The sequence below is a fragment of the Musa acuminata genome, chromosome BXJ1-7 (genome assembly GCF_036884655.1).
Source record: "Musa acuminata AAA Group cultivar baxijiao chromosome BXJ1-7, Cavendish_Baxijiao_AAA, whole genome shotgun sequence".
In the NCBI taxonomy this organism is placed as follows: domain Eukaryota; kingdom Viridiplantae; phylum Streptophyta; class Magnoliopsida; order Zingiberales; family Musaceae; genus Musa; species Musa acuminata.
The window spans coordinates 5,470,445-5,487,074 of NC_088333.1; the positions used below are offsets into that span (position 1 = coordinate 5,470,445).

Sequence of the window (16,630 nt, forward strand, 5' to 3'; positions counted from 1 at the left end):
TGCTCTATGTACAAGATTTATACTTCTAGCTATTATTTTTTGGTACATCCATCAAAACCCTATATATCGTTTTAAAATCAATATTATAACTAGACAAATGGATTAAAAAATGAATGGAAACCAACTCAGCTATAAAAATAAGATTTCAAGGGTGTCATTATTGGTTTAGAAGCAATAACAAAAAAATAGAAATGTTTTTATGTTAGTTATAATATTTTTGACACCGTAAAAGAATTAGGACACTTCACCCAATTTGTTATCTCATTATTGTTGAATCTCGTATTTGAAACCAATTGATAATTATGTTTATGTTTTAATCTATGTTTTGAGTGACGCGGGATGCTTCGATCAGGACGAGATAATTAAAGCAGGAAAAATCATGTTGTGCCGGAGGAACATATCAGAAGATTGGATGTCGGGTTGATGGATCGGTCGACGTATCAACAAAAGGCTTCGAGCCGTGGACTCGGGCATCGGGCCAAGAAGAGCGGGTATTGTACCAAGGGTATCGGAGTTGCGGAGTCAACTGACCGATTGGGCAATAGGCTGTAGGAGAGGACGATGCGCCGAATAATCGGACGAAGCGTCGAGGGACCAATGACATGCCGGACAACTTGGTTAATTGCCTAGGATTAATTGTCTCGATCGAAGTTTTATTTTGTATGTGCAGGATTAACTACAATGGAAGAAAGATATGCAGCAGGAGTTGTGCCGGAGTCAAGACCATGATCACGTTGGGGGTTCGAGAGTTCGACGGAAGTCCGGACGGTCGTCGTCGGTTCTGCGGGAACAAATCCGAGAAGTCCGAGAGCTTACCAAAGAAGCTCGTCGGAACTCGTCAAGTGGATCGTCGCAAGTCCAGGAGTTTGCCGGAAGTCCGCCAGAGCATCGTCAAAGGTTCGTCGGATGTTCGCCGAAAGCTCGCCGGAAGAAGCAATTGACGCACTGGAGCAAGTTGCAGTAAATGTCTTAAGAAATATCATAGTTAGCATGTAGATTAAGTTAGGAATGAGAGGTGATCACATTAACTTAATCTAGGAGCAATTGGGCCCTTGATAGACCTAAATTGGGCCGAATGGATCAACCCATTCGGACCAGAATTCCTGCTAGGCGGTGGCACTACTAGGGTCGACGGTGGCACTGCCCAGGAGATGGTCTCCCAAGAATGCTGGGCGGTGGCACCACCTGGGCTCAATCTCCGAGCGAGATTGGGCGGTGCAACCGCCCTTGTCAGGCGGTGGCACCGCCCAGAGGCTCAGTCTCCGAGCTACAGTTGTACCGCCCTAGTCGGGAGGTAGTACCGCCAGGACCCCGAAAATCCGGGAAATGACACTTTTGAGCTCCAAATTCAAACCAGTTTGGGGCCTATATAAATCGCACCCTTTCCTGCATGAAAGGGCAACCAAAGGCATCGAAAATCCAATCTTACTCTGTGATTTTTAGAGCTCAAAAGTGTTGTAAAGCCTAGAAGTTATCCTCCCTCTTTTCTTCCAAGTTTTGAGCTTTCAAGAGAGGAGAGAAATTCTGTAAGGGTTTTCTCCTAAGCCCGTCAAAATGAGTGAAACTGTAAAAGGGTGGTTGGCCATCGCCTATTGAAGGAAGGCCTCTAGTGGACGTTAGTGACCTCGTTGGAGGAGGAAGCCAAAAGTGGATGTAGGTCACGTTTGACCAAACCACTCTAAAATCTGGTTTGCATTTCCTTTGTGCTATTTATTTTAACTGCAAACTGTCTTCCTTACTTTACTTCAAATACATTTCCGTAAGTTTTCAAAGTTATTATATGCACGAAACGACTTTTACGTCGAAATCAGATTTTAACGTACGAACGCAATTTCAATCGTCGAAAGTTTTCCGCTGCACTAATTCACCCCCCTCTTCTCTTAGTGCTCTTGATCCTAACACTTATAAGGATATTTCAGAAAGTATAACAAATAGAAGGTACCCTTTGATAATTATGAAAAAGAAAGACATCTTAAAAAAAATAATTTTTTTTTTTTTAATATAGGGTGTTGAATTTGACTAGGGGCGACCCAACTCCAATTGCAATCAAAGTCGTTAACAGTGTCAAACTAAATTGAAATCGTGATTATAAATTAAATAAATATAATATTATATAAAATAAGTTGCAAGACATAAAAGGTTAATATTTTAAGCTTAAAACATAATATCATGGGTTTGAACCTTTAATTTTTCTATTAATTAAAATTAATTAATATAATTAAATTGGAACCATCAATGATTTTCAAACCAAAATCATTTGTAGCCAATTGGATTTTAATTTTTAATTTTATAAAATTAAAATCGATAATTTTAAAATAATATCAACCCTAGATTTGACTTTGCACCCACATTGTAGTTATATATTATCGGCAAAGGTAGTGTAGATGGGGCTAATTATATATTATCTATTGTAGTTAGATTTCCTTAATATTCTGATTCGTATACTTAAAAAATTTATATTAGAATTCTTATAATTATGAAAGCGAAAACATCTATGTCTATTTATCCTAACGCTAACGAAACATAAAATAATTTTAACATTTCTAACTGATGGTGATGGATAGCGTTAATGGTAATGGGCGATGGCACCATTAGGGGTTATGAGTAGCTACTGTGAATGATGAGAGCGATGATAAAAGATGAGGGTTGCCTTGCATCTATGTTGGCGTCGATACCGAGTGACCATTTTGCTACTTGGCAACTACATTAATATTGACATAATGATTGACATTTTTATCATTCTACATCTTTATCGACATCAATGCAGTTGCTAAGCGATGAAAAGGTAACTTAGCATTTGTGTAGGTATCGATGCAAATATCGAGTGTCCCTTTCATTTCTTAACAACTGCGTCAACATCGATGCAGATGCAAAGTGGCGAAAAGATCGTTCGATAACTATGTCAACATCGACGCATATACAGAGTAGCCCTCATCTCTCAACGTCGCTCTCCTCATCCATAGCAGCCACCGACGGTCATCAACGATGTCATTGTCTATCACCATCAACGTCGTTCATCATTCCTAACTGGAATATTAAAATTATTTTAATATTTTTATCGATAAAATTGACGACGTTACGATAAATAGATATATATATATATGTTTTACTTTCATAATTATAAATATTTTAATATAATTTTTTAAAATTTAAAAATTAAAGATCTAATAAAACTAATCTGTAATTAGCCTGAGATGACGCGTACAGGAATGAGTGACGGGGACAACCATGTGGCCGCTGTATCCTTCATTTTCTTTTGTGGGGTTTGGTTGGTCGTTTATGATGACAGCATATGGGCTCGCAAACCAATGAAATCGTTGGCTTGTGAGGCTCGCGATTCGGTAGGTCGGGGCGGCTCGCCAGCTAAAGGGCGCGAATTTGTTGGACATGTGTGGGACACGTGTCCGCCCCAATCCCGACCTACCACCGCGTTGACAACGACTTTACTGATGAGATGATGGAGTTTGCTTTCGGTCAACGATCTGTCGATGTGGTGATTAGGACATTTTAGACCAAATATCAAGAGAATCAAGAATTTTTTAGTTTATCGGGTCATTTTTATCTTTTTAAGATTTTTTTAAAACTTAAAAAGTTAAAATCATTCGGATACGTTAATCATTTAAAACAAATAATTGTTCGTGAATCTACCGGTCACACCAATAACAAATTAATCAAATATTGACTTATTAGATTGACGCTAGAAAAAAGATCTTGAGCTCGAATGTGAGAAAGAGTATTGATAAAAATATTTAGTCTCATATTGATCGAGGAGTAAAGAATCAATGGCTCATAAATTCGTTAGATCACCCTTAATCTTAAAAGTATTTTTTTTAATTTTAAAAGGATAAAATAGTATATATACACTTATCACCAAAAATATAAAATTCCTCATGAGCCTACGTGCTAGATAGACCGATCAAATGTTAATTTATCAAGTAGAAACAACCCGCCACTACAAACTCTATAAATATCACAAAATGTACTAATAAGTGTTTTAAGAATCATTATTTGATTCTAATTATATTTAATTTAATATATATATATATATATATTTATATTTTAATTTAAATAATAATTTTTTTAGTAAATTAACACTTATTATTATAAATATGTCATATATCTCAAAATCTAAGTAAAAGGAAAAGGCAAGACTTGAGTGTGTGTATATATATATATATAAGCACTCGAATGATGTCATCAATACTTATGGTAGTATAAATATATTTCGTAAAAATAGATTTTAATTCTCACGTAGTTCATCCATGCAACAACTAAACCATGTCCGATACATTGTTCCACGTTCTATGGGCGAAGGATCCTCCAAAAGCTAAAAAAACTGAAGTTTCATCGTTTGTCAAATCAACTTTTCTTTTATTGGTAGTTCTGATAGCCTATGAATAGACATGCAATTTTCCACTTTCATAGAGATGATGTCGAGGAATTAATATCTGCACAAAGATACATCATATTCCGATGCATCAGTCACATCACCACCTCATGACAATGTCAACATGAATGTTCATCATTCTGACACTACAATCGAGGTTTCTAATTTCAACATAAATCATTATACGTACTTATAATATTTGATGATTCAATATATATGTCAATGATTAAATAATAATCGATGATTTCATGTTACCGTTCAGAAAATTATTATCCGAATTCACTTTATAACAAAAGGTTTTCGATGCATTTATTTTTTTTAGTCTTTCGACCTCATTAATTTAAATATTAAAGAAGTTGTCTAATACTATCATCAATTGACCTTTGAAAGCCCGGATTTGATCGGATGAATTAGTAAAACAATATATTTATATTTTTTAAAACATAAAAAGAAGTAAAAAGTTTAACAACGAAAACTTTTATAGTAAAAAAATAATAATGGATTCGAAAATCTCATCATGAACTCTAACTCCCATGCGATGGAGGATAACGACAAGAGTTGAGAGGCAACCTCGAGAGAAGATTGCGGCCAAGTGGTAGGGAACTCAAATCATTAATAGATTTCTTAACTTCAAAGGTCACACCATTGCTTTCTTTTTCTTTCATTGTTTTTTTGGTTTGTGTCGGCAAACCGAAGTGCGAGCAGCAATCTTGCGTTTGGTGTGCCTCTGCATGCAGAGTCATCATGTACTTGCGGAGTAATCTATGATGGAAAGGTGAGACCATCGACGCGATACACACCACTATTATGCCCTCTAACGAGTGTCAAAGCGTGAGCACCGAGCGATCCAGCTGTGGGACATGTTGTATGTTGCAGAGATGATCTGGGCATCACCTTAGACGACCATCCGAGTTGGTGGAAAGATGAGCATACGAAAGGCTCGAAGGAGCTACCAACCGATATAGTAGAATACAAGGATCTGTTTGTGTGCAGCAGTAGTGCTTCGATAGTTGGATCACGGTCGGATACGTGTATACGTGTTAGTCTTCGGGAAGAGTAGCTACGTAGGTGGAAGATGATTCGGGCGTACAGCCAATTGCGTTGCGTTCATTACGTGTGAAGGATGGCTATGGTGGGTGGACCAAATAAAGAGGAATCGAATGACAATAATCGCCTGGGAATCATCGACGTGCTTTTCCTTGCATGCTTTGAGGCTATTATGGACGTCGCATTACCACCACCAGTGGTTGGTGGGTTGGCGATGGATCAGAATCTTGGATCTAATGAGGTCTTTTCGAGTCGTGGAATCCACCTCAAGATTTATTTATCCAAATGGATATTTTGTCTGTTATATTATTTAATTCTATAAAAATCATGGTTGAAATAGTTCTGTGTTGGTAGGATTATGATCCCGAGATGAAAATATAATGTTTTTATTAGTATAATCGATATTATATTCGATAAAGTTATTAGACGAATATTGGATTTGCATTTATCATTGGATAATTTTCTTTTTGACAAAGGATAGGTAGTGAATACAAATTTTGATCTACTTTATTAGATACGATAGCTTGCACCTTTGGTTCAACATAGTTGTTTTGTGTTGGTTGTGATTTTAAATTTCATTTTATTTTTATGTGTAAGGACGATATATAACTCTTGCATTCGTCTTTCTAATTTTTTTTTTCTTTTCTATGCATGTCGTTAGGTATCGCTTAAGTACGATACGGTTTTAGGCAAAATCAACTAAGGATGAGATGACAAAGTGGATCTCAATTGCATAATGATTCACTTTGTAAAGATCGCACCGTAGTGAGGACAAGCTTCGTAGCTACATGTAAAACCTCATCGATGAAGTGCTGAGAAGATGATCGTTGTAGAGCCATACTCGAAGACTTCAATTCAGCTCCATGGACCGGCCTTACTCTCTCTAATGGATCACTTGCCATTCCTCAACGATGGGCTTTGACACCAGCCAACAACCAATTACTTTTCAATTTTGATACAATTGAACAATGTTGAATTCTAGTTGGAGGAATACACTTGTAATATCCCGACATGGATGAGATTAAAATTAACTTATAAAAATCTGATAAATATGATATTATTAATTTAAATTGATGGATTAATTAGTCTATTAGGTTAGAGTCGTGACAACACTAGCATAGGATGAGAGGGAAACTATCCTATTGATCTCGAATCCTAAATTTTCCTTAAAATTAAAGATTCAAAATTAAAAACAGGCCTACGTTATGCAATTTTGCTTTGTTAAAAGAAATGTGTCAACTATAACGCATAATCTTGCTAACATAGGTTGAACAAAAAGATTAACTCTTTAGCGAAGAGTCCAAAATGCTAACTTTTTTTTTTTTTAGTAAGCAAACACACTTTAAGCTTAATACAGGTTAAGTTTGAATAATTAATTTTTTTTAAATAATAAACCCATGATATTCTTTTCTAAAATAATATATATATTTTTTGTTTCAAGGCTTTTGATAAAAAGACTGTTTCTTGATAAAATCCCAAAACTTAAGGATTTTTTAGGATAAATCATCATAATATAAAATAAAGTCGGTTGAATGTGGTATTGCAATGCCCTAAGATTAGATTGATCCCCTCCGAAGATTAACTATCTGTCAAAGATTTAACATCTCAATCTTGTTTCTATGGAATTGCAAGGAATCGAAAGAGAGGACTTGTATTTCTCGCTTTTCATAAGAGGGTAGAATTCGGATTTATAAAAACCTTAAATAAATTCTTAATACATAGACGTTATTTAGTAAAAATTTTTATGGGTAAATTATCCTGCATATATTAGCGATTAAATTTAACTTTTTATATTTATTGATGTGTTGTTAACTTTTTATTTATACATATAGGGGTGTTCAAATCTAATAAAAAAATTAAGTCGACTTGATTTGATTTTGAAGACTATAAGTGATTTTGATTTGGGATACTTTTTCTTGATTTGATTAATTAACTTGAACCATATCAAATTAATGTTAATTTAAAAAATCTCAATCTAGTTAAGTTCATTGTCCTAAGGCTTATCTGGTTTAAATCGATTAATTAAATTAATCCAAAAATATAATTTTATGGTTTTAATTATAAATTTTATCATATCGATCCATTCAATTATACAAAAGTGATTTATTTTAAAAATATAAAAAATTAATTTATTTTTAAATTATAAATTGATTAATAAATACTAATTTTAAATTAATTTGATTAAGTAAATTCAAATAAGTTTTAATTCGAGCAAGAGACCTTTGGTTGGTCGATCATTAGTGTGACCCGTTGGCTCGTTTCGAGGGCGTATGATTTTATCCTTTTTAAATATATAAATTTAAAAAAGTATATTTTAAGAGTAAGAGAGATCCGAAGGAGTTATGAATCCTTGGTTTTCATATTTCTCAATCAATATGAGACTAAATGATATCTTATATTTAATTAAAAAAAATCGATTGATCGAAAAATTCTTTAAAAATTATATAATTAGATATTATAAAATAATAAATGCAACGGAAGCACCGACTATAACGGGATCCGAACCGTAGCTAAGTCAGTCGGAACAACACGAGAAAAACCAACAAGAACGAGAAACAAGAAGACATATAGGAAATTGCAGCGCCGTCCGAACCCAATGCCTCTCTCCGGCTTCGCATTAAAAAAGCGTCGACCTTTCGCGCGTGTCATCCCCCCATGGCTTCCTCCCTTCTACGCCGCGACGTGTCACTCCTCCTCCTCCTCTCCACCTTCATTCCCACGACTTCGTCCTCATCCCCATCGTCCATCCTTCCATCCGCCGCGGACTCGGTTGGAAAAGAGAGGAGGAAACGGGACGTTCCTCGTCGTCGGCCTCGCAGGTAGCTGCTCCCGCTTTATCTCTTCTTCTATTCCCATATGACACCGTTGTGGTTTTCTTGCACACGAAATCCGTTGTTTTTTTGTTGGTATATTGTTTCAAGCTTTCCCTGTTCCCAGGTTTTCTTTTGCAACTTCTTCTCTATCTCCTCCGCCTCAGGTGCAGCATTCCTTCGATTGCGACGCAGATCGTGAATGGTGTTCTTCCCATGGTGCGGTCGGTAGGTTTTTTCTTCCCCTACAAATGTGTTGTTTGTGTTCTCAGATATTTAATTCACTCGCGCAATCGTACCAGTGCAGACAAGTATGTGTCGTCCAGATGTGCCGATAATGTGTTCGTGTAAATGACGAATATGGTATACTTGATTGTGAAACCCTTCGGTTTGGTCCAAATCTTCTTCCTGCTGGGAGTGAGGACGGTTGCTCTTCCCACGCTGGTATTCTGGCAACTATTGAAATTGATCATCAACTTTCACGTGGACCTCTGTTGGCACTTTCTCATTTTGGGGATTACTTTCATGACTCTACCAATGCGAATGCTGACTGCCTTGAAGAACGAAGTAAAGGTCAGTCTCTCCTGCAGAAACCTATACAAGCCTTTTTATTTTCTTTTCTTTGGAGGCTATACATTTTGCATTATGCTACTCAATAACTAGCCATTTCTATCTTGCTGTATTGTTTTAACTTATGTCGACGCTTATAAAGCTGTAGGCCTTAAGAATTCACTTTATGTCGCTTGGTTTTACTATATTCACTATTGAAGGTTGTCATTTTCCCAAAGATTGTTGAGCTTGTCTGCTTGATTATGTGTTTGCAGTTAGTTGTATAACTAAGTGAGCTGGTACCATCTCATTTTGAAGTTCTAGCTTGGCTGCTTGCATAGTGTAACATAAAATTGTTGAGAAGCATACTAAGCATATTGTGTGCCACCAAATTTCTTTGGTAAAACTTCCTCAATGACCGAATCATACACCAAGGACAGAAACAAACTGCAGTTTTGAAGACTTTGTATGTCAAGAAAATGTGAAAGATATTAAACCATGTATGTTATGCTAACTAATAATTTTGACATTTGCATTTCTCAAGAAAAAAGAGAAGGGAATATATATATGGGGTTACTGGAAAGCTGGAAATTTAAAAAAGCGAAATCAAGTGTATTTCACTCTATGTAGATCTATCAGGTATTATAAAAGTGAAATATTACGTTGTCATTAGAGCATCTAACTTGCTACCAAGCAAAAAGTACCATAGGAGTTTTTGAAATAAAATAGATTATATATAATTAACTGGAAGATACAAACTTCTTTGCTGAATGATTATCAGCAAGCCAAGAAAAAAATGGAGAACATACTGTTTTCCCAAAACCCGCAAGCATATGTGCCATGGTATTTGAGTATCTAGGAATATGTTCTAATTTTACAACATCCAATCAGTTAGCTAATGCCATATGATTTAATTGGACAATTTCTAATATGATTTAATTGCTGACAATAAGAGTAAATTTTGTGTCGACAATTGATACAAAAAAAGACAACAGCAAGATGCATTTCTCTCAACTATTCAAGGTCGGCCATGTTATGGGCACAGTAAATAATCCGAATGCTATCATTATATAATTTTGAGCTTTATCGCTTAAACTATTTTCCTTAAGACTAAATGAAACTGGGGTCACTTATATGTTCGTTTTGCATTTTGTTAAAATAGACCTTGCTTGAAGAGAAAAGAACTTGCTAGGAGCAAGGGGATTGATACCTTTCAGATTACAATGGAGCAGAAAAGAGGTGTGTGTGAGAGAGCTAGCAGGAAATAAGCTAAATTGTAGGGACTGAGGAGTTCTAGTTGTCAAAGGGTTGTTCTAAGAAAGAGAGCATAAACGATATGGGGACAGCACATGGCCAGGATTGGCCCGAGCCTGACCCACAAATTTAAAATGATATTTGACGTAACCTGGCCCACCAAATAGACTAGGTCTAGCATACGATGGAAACTGAGTATCTTGGGCCAGATAGAACTGATCTGCCATTTTTTTACTTGCATAACAGGAATGTCCCTGAGTCTCATTCTTATATGAAGTTTTTTTTTCCTGGAAGCTTGTCACTTTAAAAGGAATATTAATCCATAAAATGCAAACTTTAAGATGGTTTATGAAGAGTCACACTGTTGAGGTTAGTTTGCGAGGGAGTAGTCCCATGTCAGAATGTCATGAGAAGGTGGATCAAACTGATATTTTAGATCTTGATGAGAACCTTGAATATTACAGTAGAAGCTTTTGGATTGTGATCTTTTTGAAAGCGAGCAGTCTCCCCAGTGGGTTGTGCTTGGGCAGCAATTACTGTATATCTACTGAGTGGGAGCTTTGATGGGTTCGTAGAATATCATTATTGAGAGGAAAGATTATGTGGGTGGGACTTCAACACATGCATGCATGATTTGTTGGTCCCATGTCAAAAATGTATTAGGAAGATTGATTTGTATATGCATACTGGATCTTCGGATTCACTATGTGCTTCTCATGCTTCTTAAGGCTTGGTATTCTCTGTAGCAATGATTATTTTTTGTCACATATAATCGAACAACTGAAATGAAAATAAAATATTCTAATAACACACTCTTATGTTTGCACATATTAGACAGAGAGAAGTGCAAGGTCCTTACCTTTCTTTTATTATCATTGTTTGATTTTGATATGGTTAGCAATTCGACATAATAGGATAGTATATATTCTTTGATACAATTGAGATAAAATTAAAAAAAAAAAAACTATCTAATAGTATTTTTACTCAATAGCTTATGTCTGTGCCAAACAAATGCTGAAATGAACTAAAAGAAAATTTATTGAATCTGAAACTTTCTCCTAAATTTTCTCAGTGCTTATATTTTCTTTAGGTTAGCTTGCTCTTCAATTCATTGGCTTCCTTCTTTGCTTTCTTGTTTGTCCTGTTTGTGTCTCTAGGTTCTCGAGAAATTAAATTCTGAGCCAACTACCATTGGTTGCTGGTGTTGTGTAAACGGTAGGGTGCACGGCCAATGCTGTATAAATTGGGAAGTATGGTGTAATACCCCCAATTAGTCCCACATCGGAAGTGGGCAAAGACTAAGATTGACTTATAAGGGTCTGATGAGTGTACTACATTAACTCTAGCTTAAGCATTTTGGTCAGTGGTTTGGATCAAAATAAAATTATAGGCCAATTAGCCCATCAGACTCGGGTCATGACATTTGGTATCAGAGCCAACCTAGTATTTGAGCATGGTGAGAGAGCTCGAGTAAGACCCAATATTTGAGCATGGTGAGAGGGCTCGAGTAGGAAGGGTTACCCATGGTTGGAGTCAAAGTACTCAACACGGCGTGGAGCCACCATTGGGCTACGCTTGACATACATCGTGTTATTGTTCGATCATATCAGGAGAAGAAAGAAGTAAGATGGAGAAAAGAAAAGGTTGGAGAGGAAGAGTTGATAATATGGTTTGTATAATTCCTTTCTCCAGCTTAAGCATTTTGGTCAATGGTTTGGATCAAAATAAAGTTATAGGCCAATTAGCCTATCAGACTCCGGTCACGGCGTGGAGCCACCGGGCTACGCTTGACATACACCGTGCTATGGTTCGATCATGTCAGGAGAAGAAAGGAGAAAGATGGAGAAAAGGAAAGGTTGGAGAGGAAGAGTTGATAATATGGTTTGTATAATTCCTTTCTCCTAGCGATTTGGATTAAAAATCTACGGCTCTGAAGTTCTAATTTTTTAGCTGGTTTTGACTATGACTAGACTAGCAGTTATTTGGACTTGGCTTGCTCCTGCAAATTGTGGTTAATTTGGAGACCACAGAAATTGATGTATGTGTATCATCTATAATGTTTACCAACTACTTTTACTTCTCTATTGCACATCTTTACCAATTGCATAGTGCTGAATTATACAATTCTCTAAGAGGATATATTAATTCATTGATTATTCACTGTTTGTTGCTAGTGGTTTATGACCTGTCAATTGCATCTCATTAACTAGTGATCATGTCAGTCATTATTATATATGTCTATTTCCTGTAAAAAAGTTCAATTAACAAATGACTGACGCTGTTGATGTATAGCTAGAGAGGCTTCTCAATGAGATGCAAATTCAGTTAGAGAATCTCGTATGGGAAAATAAGGAACTTGAAGAACGGCTGCTGATAGCAACGGACGATCGAAAGGTCATAGAAATGATACTTAAGGAGATTGAAGAGGAACACGAGAAAGCTGTAACTAGGATTGACCTACTTGAGAATGAGGTGACTTTCTTTCCTTAAACAAACTTTTGAGATATAATTCAGAGCTACTTTAAAATTTAGCTTCGTCTATGTTGTAGCTAGTCAAATAGAGTGAAAGCTCAATAGTATGACTTGTGTGCCACATTGTGAAAGGTGGATCATAAAGGAGTTATGAACAGGCTTGTGATCAGTACGTAATCATAGCAAGTTTCATAGGAGCTGGTAATTCTCATAGATGATCATGTGTTGACATGTCCTAATTCATCTTTTAGTTCATTTAGAATTTACTCCTGATTATCATCCTTATTTCATGTGATTGACAACTGACTTTTTCTTTTCTGGGTAAGGTTTAGCTCAGATAAAAATCTTAGTATCATGAATTAACACGTGCTGGAATTTTCCACTGGTAAGTGACATTTTATGGAATTTTCAACAGGAAACATAAGTAGAGATACATGCTTATTATGGTTTGGTTCATGGAAATATGGCTAAGATCTTATACTTGAAGCAACATATGATAGCTATGACAAACAAGTTGTTCGTGTGGGCTTGGTGAATGAGCTGGTCTAGATTTGGGATTTTTTATGCATAATTATCAGAGTGGTCAATTAACATGATCTCTTTTTCCTTTTACCAGTTGTGGAGGAATGGATATGTTAATTGATAAAAATAAGATGTCCTTGCTTGAATTTAGTTATCAGTGAGTTACGCTAGAAAATTCTTGGTATCGTTTCCCATGGTAATGGTCTTGTCATTGTGATGAAAGAAATGAATAATTTGTTCTTCAATTAAGATATGGAGCATGGGAGAAGAGGAGGGGATGCATCATAATAAAGATATAGAAGCTGAAAAAGGAAAACTTGTGTGTTTTCCACTATGCTTGTACATGTATGGTTATGAAGTTTGATAACTAAAAGTGAATTTGAACATGTGGTATTTAAGACTTTTGTATAGGATCAGACATGTTATTTAATATGAGAAAATATTGGTTGTCATGGCATAAGAATAACTTTGCTTTTATGTATCTCTATCAACTAGGGTATGCAGGAAACTGGATGTGACTTTAATAGTCTGCAATACCGGACTGTACCGCCCGGTACGGGCGGTACGTACCGGTTCGAGAGGTTATCAGTACGCGGACCGCCCGTTACCGGGCGGATCGAATAATAATAATAAAATTATATATATATATATATATATATATATATACATACATATATATATATATACATACATATATATATACATATATATACATACATATATATACATATATATACATACATATATATATATATACATATATACATATATACATATATACATATACATATACATATATACATATATACATATACATATATACATATATACATATACATATATACATATATACATATATACATATATACATATATATATATATTAAATAATCGAGGCGACGTCGCGTCGCCTCGGCGATGTCACCGAGGCGACACGACGTCGGCTTTCTCGACGACGCAGCGCCTTTTACGGCGACGTTGCCGAGGCGACACGACGTCGCCGAGGTAGGTATATATATATATATATATATATATAATTATATATATACATATATTATTTAAATAAACGTCGCCCCGTGTGGGGAAGGAAAAGGCGACATCGCCGAGGCGATGCGACATCAGCCAATAAATAAATAAAAATAAAAATTTTGTACCGTACTGAGCGATCGTCGAAACTCCGGTACGGTACAAAATTTCAGACCTTGTAATATTGCCATTTAATTTGTTGGATGGTCATGTTAATCTTTAAACACTGGCTAGCATAATAGATGTTTTCTGATCTCTTAGCCTACATTTTCTGATCATAGTTCTTTTAAAAGAACTTGATATTTGTTATTGAACTCATTTATCCATTTTGTAGTGGTTAGATGAGATTTTCTCCAACCTTGACATTGAAATTTAATAGCACAGCTCCATGGGCAAAAATTCTGTCATGGTTATTGTCATATTTGATGTTGTTATTATTGGGGGAAAATATATGAAATATAAGTGCTCTCTAGGGGTTGGGATGGTAAAATTTTCAGTATGCAGTATTCAGCCTTAAGGTTCAGTGTAGGAAGATTAAATATAAATACTTCAATATTGATGTCTCACTTTCCTTCATGAGTTTGTGTATTGGGATCTAGAGAGGGGTGAACTCCTTTTTGATGTAATAAATTGAATACTTAAATATGGCTTTCTCAATCTCTAGCCAAGGAATTGAATGTCACATTCTGGACCCATACCAGTCCATAACCGGACTGCTACCGATTCATTTTTTACTGCAATACACATGGTTTGCCAATACATACTGCAGTACTGAGAAAAGCCTTGAAAATATCTAAAAAAGTTAAAACCCTCATTTAGGATTCCTTAAAACCTATTTTTGGTAACACAATTAGCATCGACAACAATAAAGTGATTTTGTCCAGAAAACAAAAAAATATCAAATTGAAACCCAGATAAGGATAAAAAACAGTACATGTTCATAGAAAGGAGTTTTAGCTTACATGTAAGTCGAATAAATAATATGTAAAGCCAAGATACATACTCCTATCACCATGATGATCATCATGAGTGGATCGGATCTCTAGATCCATGAGCATCAAGCCTTGATCCTCATGGGTCATTACTGAACTTGCTGATTTTAGATCCTCCCATATGTACTAAGTAGGTCATTGTTTGTCAACCTCTTGCGAATCAAAGTGATGGTTTGCAGAACATGTGTTATGCCATACGAATTTTGATACAATTGTTTAATCTCTATTAACATTCAGCAGTAATAACCATCTTCCAATCATTTGCTGCTGATATTTTCATATCATGGCAGTTGCAGGAACTTAAAGAAGAAAACATGCGATCGAATGAAGTTCAGGGAAAAACCCTCTGGAACAGCAAATCTCATTATGAAAAAGATGTGAGATCCCGAGAGAGTATCTTAATTGGCACTGATTATGGTAGCACTTCAATGCATCCAAGTTACAACCGGAGGGGCTTAAGCCTTTCGGACCCAGAGGAACCTCATGAAAAAGGTAATGCCTTGGCAACATAACCTTTTTAAGCTGCTTGTGAGCTCATCTCTGTTCGTAGTGTTCTCAAGAAATTTTACCATAGGTGAGGCTTTGAGGCAACAGAGAGTTGTGGTACTTTCTCGGAGTTTGTTCAGTTCATTCCTGTCTCTTCTGGTAGGCATGATCATCTGGGAAGCTGAAGACCCATGTGTTCCTCTGGTAGTAGCCCTATTTACTGTTGTAGGCATATCTCTTGGCAGCGTGCTCGAGTTTTTCTCAACCATCAGGAACAGGCCGGCTTCCGATGCTGTTGCTCTACTTAGTATCAACTGGTTCATTCTGGGTACTCTCTCTTCTCGGACACTGCCTGTCATTGCTCATATGCTTGCACCGTCAGCCATCAGGATTGCTGTTCAGCTGGTTGGCTGGCTTGGTTTCTCTGTGTAGCCTAACGGCCATTAAGCGAAGCAGCTCTTGTAGTCAGTTGTGGGTGTTTGCTTTTTGATGTAATGGTTCACATCAGTTTGTTCTTTGTTGCAATGTCGGTCTTGTAGCTTATGTGATACTGTATCTTCACTTGTACTGTCATTGTGGCTTACGTGGTGCTTGGTTTGCTTTCTTTCAGTTAACCTGTTTGAAATCTTTTACCACTTCATTCATCCAGGAGTTGTCCATATATCATAAATTGCATGGTAGCGAACAGCTCTGTTCTCCGCTGGATGATGACACCGATGCTGGACTCTTATACTTCGTATAACCATATGGACTAATAAGTGGGAATGATGTTGTTCTACGTGTTGACAGAATGTGCGTCCATATTGTTAATAAAAATTACTTCATGTAGTTAGTTATCTCAAATTTTATATTTTAAAAAATTATATAAATATTTTTATAATTATAAAATTAAATATATAATTTTATTATTCTAAAAGGATAATTTTAATGTTTTAATCGGTAGTGGTGAATAACGACATTGTTGAGAGCTGCGAATGACTGTTATGGATGAGAAGAACGATAGTGAGAGGTGAGGGTTATTTTGCATCTACGTAATTGATGTTGATGTAGATATAGAGCAACACAACTCGACAATTACATCAGCAT

At 36.0% G+C, this 16,630-nt stretch overlaps 1 protein-coding gene across 1 annotated transcript; it reads left to right on the forward strand.

The window, feature by feature from the left end:
• The first annotated feature begins 7,993 nt into the window (after positions 1 to 7,993).
• Positions 7,994 to 16,133, forward strand: LOC135679875 (uncharacterized). Its single transcript, XM_065193858.1, has 6 exons — positions 7,994 to 8,253; positions 8,372 to 8,472; positions 8,552 to 8,817; positions 12,340 to 12,519; positions 15,349 to 15,550; positions 15,633 to 16,133. The coding sequence occupies exons 3-6, from the start codon at positions 8,596 to 8,598 to the stop codon at positions 15,974 to 15,976; spliced, it is 948 nt and encodes a 315-aa protein (XP_065049930.1). The 5' UTR covers positions 7,994 to 8,253; positions 8,372 to 8,472; positions 8,552 to 8,595; the 3' UTR covers positions 15,977 to 16,133.
• Positions 16,134 to 16,630: the final 497 nt, after the last annotated feature.